We start from the raw sequence: 11,653 nt of genomic DNA on the forward strand, positions 1-11,653 counted from the left end.
ACATTATTTAAAAATCTTTATTTTTCCTTGGTCATTAGAGAACACTGAAGAACAAAATCACAGTGTAGAACTTTTAAGTGCAAATGAACAAAGTAAAAAATAACGTCTTTGATTGGCTCTACCCCACCCAACACATGTTAATGTACACTGTCCAAAAGAATTTATTTTTAACAATAAAAAAAATGTGCAACACAATCTTTATCAGCAGTAAAAGCAAATTTAATCTGCTACAAAGCAGTCTCTCGGTAAAAATCATAAAAAATTGAACAAGATCTGTATCAGTATCTCAAAAAAAAACATTAAGAACATAATTTTATTTATTTATTTCCAATCTAAGTGCCACAAATCTTGTGAAAGGAACATCAGGAACTCCAGGAATAAACTTCAATGTTGAACATTTGTTTACCATGTCCGAGTTCTTTTCTTCCCTTGAATTAATGGTAAACCTTGAGCGTCCTCACAGGCCGCAGACCTTTGAGCCTGAACAAGTCACATATCACAATCAAGTTGCCAAACCTCATCTGTGGATAGCTCTGTAGCACCAAGATCACAGTACCAGCCAGAGTCACGATGTGGACCTCAAAAGATGAGGATTTAAACACTGTTTCATTTCAGTGTTTGCGGTGTGCATGTCAAAATGACAGGAAAAATAGAAGCTAAACTGAGATGAATTGTTCTCATTTTGTCCCATTGTCATTATCCAGGTTGTGCATATGCATTAGGAAGCCCACCTTTACCTGGACTGCGCTCATCTCGGTGCTACAAAGTTATCAAGTGTCAGTTGTTAACTCCAGTCTTCACGACCACCGACGTCTGAACATGACTTACTCATTTTGCGTTTCTCCTCCCTGAACCATTTAGGCAATGTGGTTTGTGAATGCGCTATGAGAGCTCACTGTGCTGATCTCTCTGAATCAATAAGATCACAGATGTTTCACTGTTTCTTATCTTGTGAATTTTGCTTCTCCTAAAATAGCTCAAAGATCTCTCTTGTTCCACATCAGGACAACCGTCCAGCAGAGAGACAAGACTGGAAGAGAGAAAACTTCCTTTTCCTTTTCCGACAGCAAACAGAGCCAGTTACGTATGAGTTTAACGCTGAAAATAAACACTTCTCTTCAGCAACTGGATGTCTGGCTAGTTACTTTATTTGCTGTGAGCTGTATGGCGATAATTGGTGCGCTGGCTACATGCAGTTTTTTGTTACAGCGCCTGTGTTTCTGGGTGCATTAGCTGCTGCACCACCAGGTCTATATTTATGATGGGACTGAAGTAAAGCGCCCAGTAGAAGAGGCAGTTGCACACAAACTGAGGGACGAAAGGCCACAGGAGGGCGAAGGCAAAGCCCTGAGATAACATCTTCCACAAGTGGTTCCACATCTTGCGTGGCAGCGTCCTGAAGAAAGAAGAGAAGGTAGGAAGGTCAGTGTCAACACCAACACACAGGACTGGAGCATCAAAAAAAAAAAAAGACATAGGCCTAAGTTCCCATAGGAGAAACGGCTTTTATGTTATGAATGTGTTCGTGTCCTGCCATATCTTAATTATTGTGTGGAAGTGTGCGGTAATACCTATGTAAGTAACATCGCTCCTCTGTTTCTGCTACAGAAAAGAGCAGTGAGAGTTATTCACAAGGTAGGTAATAGAGATCCCTCAAATAGATTATTTATTTCTGCAGGCTTGTTGAAAATGGTCGATATAATAGAACTTCAGACCTTAAAAATAATGTTTAAAGCAAAGAACAGCTCATTACCAGAACATTTACAAAACCTGTTCAAACTGGAAGAAGGGGACAACAGACTGAAGCTTGATTTTAAACATACATTTGCAAGGCTAAGCTTAAAACAAATGTGTATTTCTGTTGCAGGTATAAAATTATGGCATTCACAAAGCAAGGAACTGAAAAGTTGTACAAGTATGTCTCAGTTTAATAAAATGTTTAAAAAAGAAAAGATAAGCGTCTACAAAAAAGAAGAAGGAGAAAGAGAAAAAGATAGATAGACGAGTGGTGTTTTGTTTGTTTTCTTGTCACAACTATGTTTCATCATCTTTAATATTTTGAAATAGAGTATAATATTGGTGTTGAAGTAAGCCAATGTAATTATAACAACAGAGAGGGGCAGGTACTATAAGTTTTCTTCATCCTGCTCCTTTTCATTCGTGGTGACTATGTGTACATTATGTGATTTTGTGCAGCCTTGTGAAGAATGTGTACCGTGAATGGAATAAACCAAAATGAATGAATGAATGAAAAGAAAACAAAAGGACTGGAAAGACAACACCCAGCCCTCCTGTGTAGTGTACCTGATCCTGGCTGCTGTCCAGAGCCTCCACAGGGCGCAGCCTTCCAGCACGGACAGCAGCATGGCGTTGACGATAATGAAGCGAGATGTCCAGTAGTGGACGGCCAACCAGTCCCAAGCAAACTCTGCTATCAGCTGGTACGGAAGCAGAAGGTACTTCACCAGAAACTCCGCCCACTGTCGCCAGCTGGGCTCCAACTAACATCACGGAAAACAAAAGAAACAACATTTTTTCAATGTTTTTTGACAGTAAAATCGTAAAATGTACAAATATTAACAATACTACTTGCAGTATTAGGCTTGATTATGGCCATACACAGAGCATCTTCCTTTTCTAAAATATTAGCTGTACTCAATACGACGGGATTTAACGATGTCATACCTGTGCACTGAGGAAGCTGCTCTCTATAGACTGGTCGATGCGTGCGATGGCAGGACAGCAGGTGTGCAGGAAGGGCAGGAAGGTTTCAGAGTAGTCAAATAAATACAAGTAGAAGAGTGTGAGACGAGGGGAACGCTTCAGTGCATACAGCAAGAACAGGGACTTCCCAGCATTTGCCGCCTGGCAGAACGAGACAGAAATACATGTGAGAAACACATCACATAAATGAAGCAGGCAGCTCCTCTAACTTCACACTCTCATCACTTCTCTTCTTCGTTTGACGGTTGTGGCAGCTTTGAGGCTCATTACCGCCACCTAGATTGGAGCGAGGACTCGACTTTTTTTAAAATTTATATACTGTATATAATATATTCACTCAGACGTATTCATCGTGTGACTGTGTGCACCGAACCGTGACCCCCGCACCGTGACGGCACGGGACGAATACATATACCGTTACACCCCTAGTTAGCGGTAATCACCGAGACGATTTCACAGAAATCATTTCAAACCACAGGGAATTCATGTGAAATTAGAATTTTTTTTTTTTTACCAAAAAGGAGAAAAGGTCTTTGCGCTCTTGCTCACTTTCCAAAAAAAAAAAAAAAATCCTCTGTTCAGGTGCATAGGCCAACAAACATTTGAGAGCAACAGGAGGAAAAGGCTCGCACACTGATGAAAAATGGCAATGTCCACCAGAAATTGACAGATGCAACAAACATTTAATGGTCCATCAAGCAACAAAAAAGTGCAACCATGGGGATAAAATAAAATAAAGAAACAAAAATAAGTGAGATAAGTAAGTTATTTTTTTTGCCGGACATTCTAGCCGGGGCGCTACAGATTTCAGGCCGGGCGGAGCGCCTGGCCAAATAAGGCACCCTGAAGTAAATACTAGTCCTTACTTTATATTCCCAAAGGTTCTGTGGAGGTTTAACTCCCAGGGCTTTAACTCTGTCCAGTTCAGCCAGAACAGCCCGTCGGTGAGCGTGGTTCTCGATGCTGTAAGGCGGCTTCAACAGCTCCTCATCGCCGAGCATCAACAGCAGCCTGAAGCAAACACATCAACAACATAGGGCATGAACTTAGAGAACTGTATCATCTGGCATTTTTTTTGTCAATTAAATGTTTGAAAATGGTAGGAAAAATTGTCCAGCCAAAGTTAAAATGTTTTTGGTTTATCTAGCCAACAATTACCTATGATATGAAACACAACAAGACCAAAGCATCACATGGTGAAAACTATAATCAGAATTTATTTTACTGTTCTGTTTGAAAAATAAGAGAAGTGGAGAAGAAAAATGACATAATGTTTAATAAATATGTATCATGACAAAGAAAAGCCTCACATATATACAGTTTTGTTTCTACCTTCCATTGACGCTCTCCTGCTGGAACGGTTCTCTGTAGAGATGAGCCCACGGCCCCAGCTGCTCCAGCCACGACACCACTTCCTCTGGCGTCCAATGAGACACCGGTTTGCTGATCAGCAGGTCATGCTGCTCCCCGACGCCACTGCTCCAGTGATACACCAACACCATCACCTGGTGGGAACACACAGACGTTATATTAAGGGACAAGGCACAGCAGCGACTGCTCATTCTCCTTAGACGTCGTCATATTGCAAAACCAAAAACTGACTTCACAAAGTTGGTTGGCTGGTTACAAGTGGGGGATTAACAGATTTGCACGGTGGCTGGAGTTGACCAGTTACCACACACTGACTTGTAGGAATTATCTATCACCACTAGAGGTCACTAAATGAGTTTGACTTAAACCCACATGAGTTCAGTGCAACGGCCCTTTAACCAAGCTGTAAAGTGGGAACCAAACTATCTTTAGAGGTTTGGGAAGGGCAAAGGGCAAGAGACTGGAGAGAAGGTGGAGGTGGACCCAAACCAGCAAGGGTCAGCTGAGTGCAGGAAGTCTCTTTAACCTTAACATGTAAACAGTGTTTGAATTAAGCTTAAAGGGATAGTTCAACATTTTGGCAAACTGACCCATTGCCATAATCCCTATATTCTTAGGGACAGGTTTGTTACCTTTAATTGTCGGTGCAAGCTGTTTGAGATCTGCAGGGCAGAGCCGTGAGCTGCTCAGAGCTACGCTACGGAGGCTAATGGGATTTCTTGGTTTCCCTCATCAAACTCATCAAATACACAATCCAACAACTCCAAAACACTCTGGTGGACAAGTTGTGACTTGAACATTCACCACGCTATGAGATAATAACGAAACATTACAAAACGGAGTTGATTTAGAGGTAAATGCGGATTCCCATTGGGGGCAGTCATTTTTCGGCATGCAGGCTCTTTTCGGCACAACACCAGCTTTGAATTTACCTCGAAAACAACTCCATCTCATAACGTTACATTATTATCTCATAGCGTGGTGAATGTGCAGGTCACAACTTGTCCAGGAGAGCGTTTTGAAGTTGTTGGATTGTGTATTTGATGAGTTTTGAGGGAAAGCAGGAAATACCATAAGTCTTGTATCTTTGCCCCGCAGATCTCAAAACAACTTGCACCGACAATTATAGGTAACACCTACCCCTAAGACTATAGGGATTATGGCAATGGGCCAATTTGCCAAAATGTTGAAATATCCCTTTAATGTCTAGTTGAAATGATAAAAGCAGGTATTTTCATTGCAGGGTTTTCTCCTAACTTTCTCATCATCATGATACGTTTTGGTCAATTATTCAATAGTAACTTAATAATAAAACTATGTGCATGATAATTTGCATGGAACGGTTATTTTTCATATAATTAACATGGGTTAGGTCAAGCACAAAGACAAAGTCATCTGTAACAACAGATGTTTTTGCACACAGGCTCAGGTCTCCTTTCGTTTTTCCCTAAAACGACCTCATTCAATAGTGACGTTCATCCACAAACCGGGGTCAAAACGGGACCACACTGTAATCTGTTTACAAACAAACACTAATTCACTGCTACGTGGCAAGACACACAGTGATGTTGCTCCCAGGTTCCACATGGACAAAATAAACATTTACTGTCTACATGATATGAACCACCGACCCCTCGGTCCAGGAACTGAGGTGACCTTTAAATATTACAGCCTACTGCTGCTCAAAAACCCCTTGGGTTAAAATATACAGCAGCTTAAAATCACAGCTGTTGAATGTTAAATGTAAGTGCAACATTAAATATTCCCCCAAGGAAACAACTGGAAATATCACAGAGTAACAAATTATTTGGCAGATACATATATATAGATATATAGATGAGGATCAGTAGAAGCTCATCCAATAATTCACATTTATCGAACAAATCCAAAACAAAATCAGTCATTTAAGTCATTTTCACTGTTCTTACAAACCTTCTCTCTTTGATCACTGTGTGCCTCATCAATAAATCAATTGCCCCATCGACAGGGCAACTCAAAACTAGGTGAAACTTCTGACTGCAGCTCTGTCAGCACGTGATAAGTAGACCAGATCCAGCATCAATACTGAAGGTGTCGTTTTACTACAAAGTATTATTTGGTTTTTCCACCGCTGTTGGATACTCACAGCCACACACGAGAGCGCGACCAGGACGCCGGAGAAGAAGAAACCTGCTCCTTTGTGCGTGTTCGTCCTGGATCGACCCAAGTTGTCACCATATCTGAAAATAACACAGAGCTACGTATTTAATGACTGCAGGCAACACACAGATCATATATAACTGTACATACAGTTCATATGGATGAAGTCATCATTGTTAAAGCAGAACACATCGGTCTGTTTAAAAAAAAGTTGTATAATGTTGTTTGTGGGCATAAATTTCATGAATACGAATAACCTGAGGCAACGTGGTGTCGGCTGAATAAGACTAAATAAGAGAAAGAGAGTTGCTGCACAGGCACCAACTTTGTGTGAATGAAATGTCTTGATTCCCCCGTTTCCATGTTGATGCTTTTTGCTTTTTAAAACTGTCTATCTTGAAGAAGTGCAATGCATCTTTCAGTGTATCATGTTTTTCTTCCTCCCTGTTTTACCTCTGGAAGGCCAGTAAGCTCCGAGAGATTTTAGGGTTGGCCTGGATCTCTGCTCTCCTCCGCTGGACGACTTCAGTGAACAGCTTGTCGGTCGCATCCCTACGGAGAGGAGGATCACATAAACACGTGGCGTCAGTAGATGGAAGTGAACTATACAAGACAATGGCAAACAGAAGGGGACGGTACGGTTGTGTTCTTCAGCCATATAAGCTGATGCTGGTTAGTGGTGGCTTGTTTCAGAAGCACAGAGTTCACACTTTGTCTTGTCACTGATTTGTGCTGTGAAACCTGTTTTAGACTAAAACACACTTTGCACTGACTGTGTAGTAATATTCTATATTCTGACACGTACGACTCCTCTGTTAATACACTATTGTACATGTTTAGCCTTTTTTTTTTACCTGTGTGTCTTGTAAACATATTTACAAAACATTGTGACCATACTGCATGACAGTTTTATTTGTGTATACTACGGACAAACACTGTTTTCTCCTTACAGTGCTTACAGTAAAAAAGAGAAATCAATATGAAGAAAGACACTATCTGCGTGACTAACGCTGAGGACGGCTGATTGCCGAAACGCGTCCGTTTCTTGCTGCCGAGCAGTTTTTATGAATTAAAAAGTGTTTAACTGAAAGTGAGTGCTGTCACAACCTTTTTTTACTTAGATTTTTTTTGGACTGGCACCCGATTTACGTGTTCATACGTGGAGTTGAGCACGCCAAGTCTGCTGATTAACTACCTGCGTGACTGCAATACATGTCTTCATATTTTGTATTCTTCCTCTTCCCCAGTGAACAAAAGACTTTTGTGTGACTTGTGTTTATAGAACCTATTGTTTTAGAAGCATGTGAAAGTGAAAGTATGTTGTACTATGCAAACACACGACTATTTTGAGAAATAATGCAAAAGATGACGGTCGACCGGCTGAAACAAAAGGATAAAAACCAGTCCTGGTAACATGGAGCACATGTCGGCTTGTCACCTTGAATTAGAGAGGCTGAAACCAGCAGAGTGGTCGTCCAGATGTTTAGCATCTATCACTCAATTCGTCCTTAATTGACGTGGTAACTAAGTTGGCTCGTTGTGAGTCAACAGCAGGCGTGCACCTCAACAGAGAAGTCATGAATCAGGATTATGTGAGAATCATGTAAACAGGGAACCTGTTTTACCAAGTTTCTCTGTGTTTAATGTAAACAGCTGAATGTCATTAGAGTCAGCAAGATAAGAGCTGAAGCTGGGATCCTACTGTATGAGGTAAAATAATCAAAGTCCTACAAGAAAATAGAAATACCAGGAAGCAAGACTATGAAATATGGAAGTTTCTTTAGGCAAACTGGAGCTCAGAGTTTGAACCAGTCAGCTGTAAGCAAGAGATCATACACACCTCTACAATAACACACTGTTTGCATTAATTATGTGTCAACTAGGATTAGCTGTCCATAGTGTTTTGTGTAGCCGAAGAAATACGTGTTTCTACTGTCAAGCAGAGCTCAAGGCAACTTATCAGTTACATGACAGAAAATTAATCTGCATCTATTTCTTAAACATTCAATCATTGATGCAGATTTTAGGCAAAAAGAGGCACATCCAAAGAAGCCTGCTGTGTGCAGGTGTAGGATTAAAATGTGCAAACTAACAAAAAGGGAAAAGAAATCTTTTAAACGTTGCCTGATAAATAAAAATTCATATGGAGCCCATGCAGTGTGTGGATTTCTTTTCCTTTTTTTGTAGATTTTAAGCAAAAACTGGTATAAAGCCATTAGTTAAAGTTTCTCAAAGTGAATGCTTGCTGGTTGGATTAACTTTCTATAACCCTCTCTGACTGGAGTTTGGACTGCGGCTCAGAATTACGCAAGACACTCTCAAGATTTACGCTCTGGGGCTCTGGGAAATGGTGATAATATCAATTAATAACAAAAATCAGAACCGGTTGCAGCCCTTCTGTATGATATCACAGGTTGGCAGTGAATCTGTGATAACATCTGAAATCAGCCCCACCACCACCAACACCGACTCTCTGAGCTGCTGTCATCAGCAGATGCCTCCTGTTCCTCGCTGTTCTGTATGTGAGAGAAAAACAAACAGTCATTCATTCACCGATGTGTCTCTGGCTGTGTAAATCTCACCTCAGCAGTATGTTGATTCGAGGAAAGCCTTCCCACTTCTCCCGGCACTCTGGGCACTCGTTCTTGTGCGAAGACTCCCACCACAGAGCCAGACAGTGGCGACAGAAGTTATGGCCGCAGGTCAAAGTGGTGGGGTTCACCAAGATGTCGTAGCAGCAGTGACACGAGAACTCGTGTTCTGAGATGTCGCTGGTGGTGAAAGACTTGGACTGAGAGGATTCGGGTAAGTGAGGGAGATCATCCATGGACGCTCCCAGACCGTCATCTGTTGAATCCCACTCCTTGTGGTGGAACATAGTCGAAACTGAAGGAGGAGGACAAACAAGGAGGCATGAGTACATCAGTAGTCTGTTTAAGTTGTTCAGAAACAGCTAGCCATTTTTATTTATTTATTTATTCTCTCTTTCATTGTTTTTTCCTGCTTTCACTCCCGTTTCTTTTTCATGCTTCATTCAATCATTCCAGCTCAACCCCAGCACATACGCATCCATACACACACACACACACACTCTCATATACATAATGCACCATAGAATACCACCACAACAGCACCGCACACAACACCACAGCGACTTGTCTTCATTCATTTGTCTAATTTGTCTTGTCAAGTTGTTTTTTGTATGTGTTTCTGTTTCTGTTTGTTCCCCACTTGTCCTGTAAATGTAGCACCTAATAATAAAAATAATAATAAAAGAAACAGCTAGCGATTTAATGTTTAGCCCAATTAACTACAAGACAGGCAGAGCTGTATGCAAAGGTATCTAAACTAATTAGGTAGCCTATATAGTGCACTTTGAGGTGACTTGCAATGTAATGGATATAGAAAAATAAAAAAAAAGCAAATTAACAGTAAAGTAAATAAACAGAACTAGTCTGGTGTTTCACTCAGGGGGGATGGGAGAGCCATAGCAAAAAGTGTCAGCTTGTGCTTTTTTGAAGGCGTTTGTGGTGGATTTGTTTGGATAGTAGGGTAGTCCTGCTGTAGAAGCCTGCCTCTGTTAAGCTTAATTTTCTTCACTGACCTCAGGACATACATCCAGAATTTGCTGGTATTCAGTAGAACCCATTCTTCTCTCTATTTGTGCAAAGTTTCCTGTTACACAACCAACCCAAAGCAGAATATTTTCCACCCCTAGTCTCCACCCCCCCACTCCCCTGGTGCTTAACAATTGGCAAAGAGGAGGATATTGATGTGGTCAACATTTGTATAAAGGCTCATTGTAATGTGTATTGGCTGCAAGGGACATATGTACTTCTTTTCATTTAAGGACAGAAGAGAACAAAAAATGTAATCTGTGCAAAGACTATTAGTACTATTTTAGCACATTACAACTGTGTGACTGTTGCAGCTGTAAAATGCTACTTACACATGAATTTATCAGTATTAACAATCTCACATGTATTGAATAGATGACAGCCAATGATCATTACAAGATACAGAGTGAATCATTCACGCATATCTGCTGATAAACTTGTTATACGCTGCGTTTACTGAGGTGTACAGGGCTTTCACTTTTGATTTTTACAACCTGCTGTTACCAACGTTGTTTTAATTACGGACTAATTATTCAAAGGTTGCAAATTAGTGCCTTCTTCACTGCATGTAGCTATAGCAACAGCCATAGCACCAAAGTGCATTCATTCATATTTAATCCAGTTGTAGTGTTTTGTATTGCAGGAAGGCGTGTCACGTTAGCACCAAAATGAGCTAATTTAAAACACAACACAGCCGGACAGAAGACTTTAGTCAGCACCGAACCATGATACAGAAAGAAAGCAGAAAGTAGACATTGGTGTGTTTATAAGGATCGATAAGAGGAAACGATAACTGATCACAACAGCGGACGTTAGCTGTGACCGAGGCTAAGCTACATGCTAGCTCTGCAACAATATTATCTAACATTATCACTTTTTTTGTACAACAGAAGTAAAGAACAGCTCGTTAGTTTTACAGACAGAAACATATGTGTTAGTTAATAATAACCGATAATGTTGGTGAAATAACTATAAAAACCAGATGACAGCTAACAGTATTAAGTGCTAAGTTACAGCTGCTAAGTTAGTAACGGGCTAAGAAAACGCCGTTTAAAATCAGTCTTACCTCTCCTCAGGTGTGTCCGTCGACAGAGAATGGCATCACTTTACGTTTAACGAGCTCACAGACAGTTGATAACAATTCATATCTAAACCCTCATAATTAATCCGACCATTGAGCAGGTAAATGCTTCAGCTTCAGTAGCTGTTGCCATCATCCTCGCTAGTGCTGCTGCTGCTGCTGCTATGGAAAACCCCACGTACACATGCACACGCGCACGACGCACACACAAAGGCGTACGTAGGCTACGTCAGTGCGTCACCTGACGACCTGTGAGTCTGCTGTTACCTGGGGAACAGCAGCAGTCTGACATGGAGCTGATTCAGGTGTCGTGGCTTTTAAAAGCTGGCTCCGCTCAAAGTTCAGAGGACTAAAGTCTGAATCTTTATTCCTGACCACATTGATAATAATAATAAGCCAAGTGCATGTACATAATATGTGAATTATTATCATTATTATATATTTTATTTATTCTTATTCTATTTTATGCTGTTCTTATTCTTCTTTTATTTCAGTAGCCTAATAATATGTTATTTATCTATGTATATCTCACTTTGTGTAGATTTCTCGTACTATTCAGGAGTTTGTAACAAATAAATATTTTCCTTCCGGGGATAAATAAAGTAGATTCTGAATCTGAATAATAATAATAGGCTAATAATAATAGCCTAATAATAATAATTGTTGTTTGCAGTTTGATAACTGTCTGCTGCTTGTTTTCACTTTGTGTGTGTCATTGTAG

At 40.6% G+C, this 11,653-nt stretch overlaps 1 protein-coding gene across 1 annotated transcript; it reads right to left on the reverse strand.

The window, feature by feature from the left end:
- Positions 1–11,108, reverse strand: LOC146992213 (bifunctional apoptosis regulator-like). The gene is made up of 9 exons (XM_085784726.1): positions 10,918–11,108; positions 8,817–9,120; positions 6,688–6,786; positions 6,221–6,314; positions 4,057–4,229; positions 3,591–3,735; positions 2,686–2,865; positions 2,305–2,501; positions 1–1,396 (listed from the first exon to the last, which is right to left on the reverse strand). Exons 2-9 carry the CDS (start codon positions 9,110–9,112, stop codon positions 1,204–1,206), a joined length of 1,377 nt encoding a protein of 458 aa, XP_085640852.1. The 5' UTR covers positions 9,113–9,120; positions 10,918–11,108; the 3' UTR covers positions 1–1,203.
- Positions 11,109–11,653: the final 545 nt, after the last annotated feature.

The sequence above is a fragment of the Trachurus japonicus genome, chromosome 1 (assembly GCF_045865225.1).
Source record: "Trachurus japonicus isolate A0001 chromosome 1, Traja_1.0".
Lineage (NCBI taxonomy): Eukaryota > Metazoa > Chordata > Actinopteri > Carangiformes > Carangidae > Trachurus > Trachurus japonicus.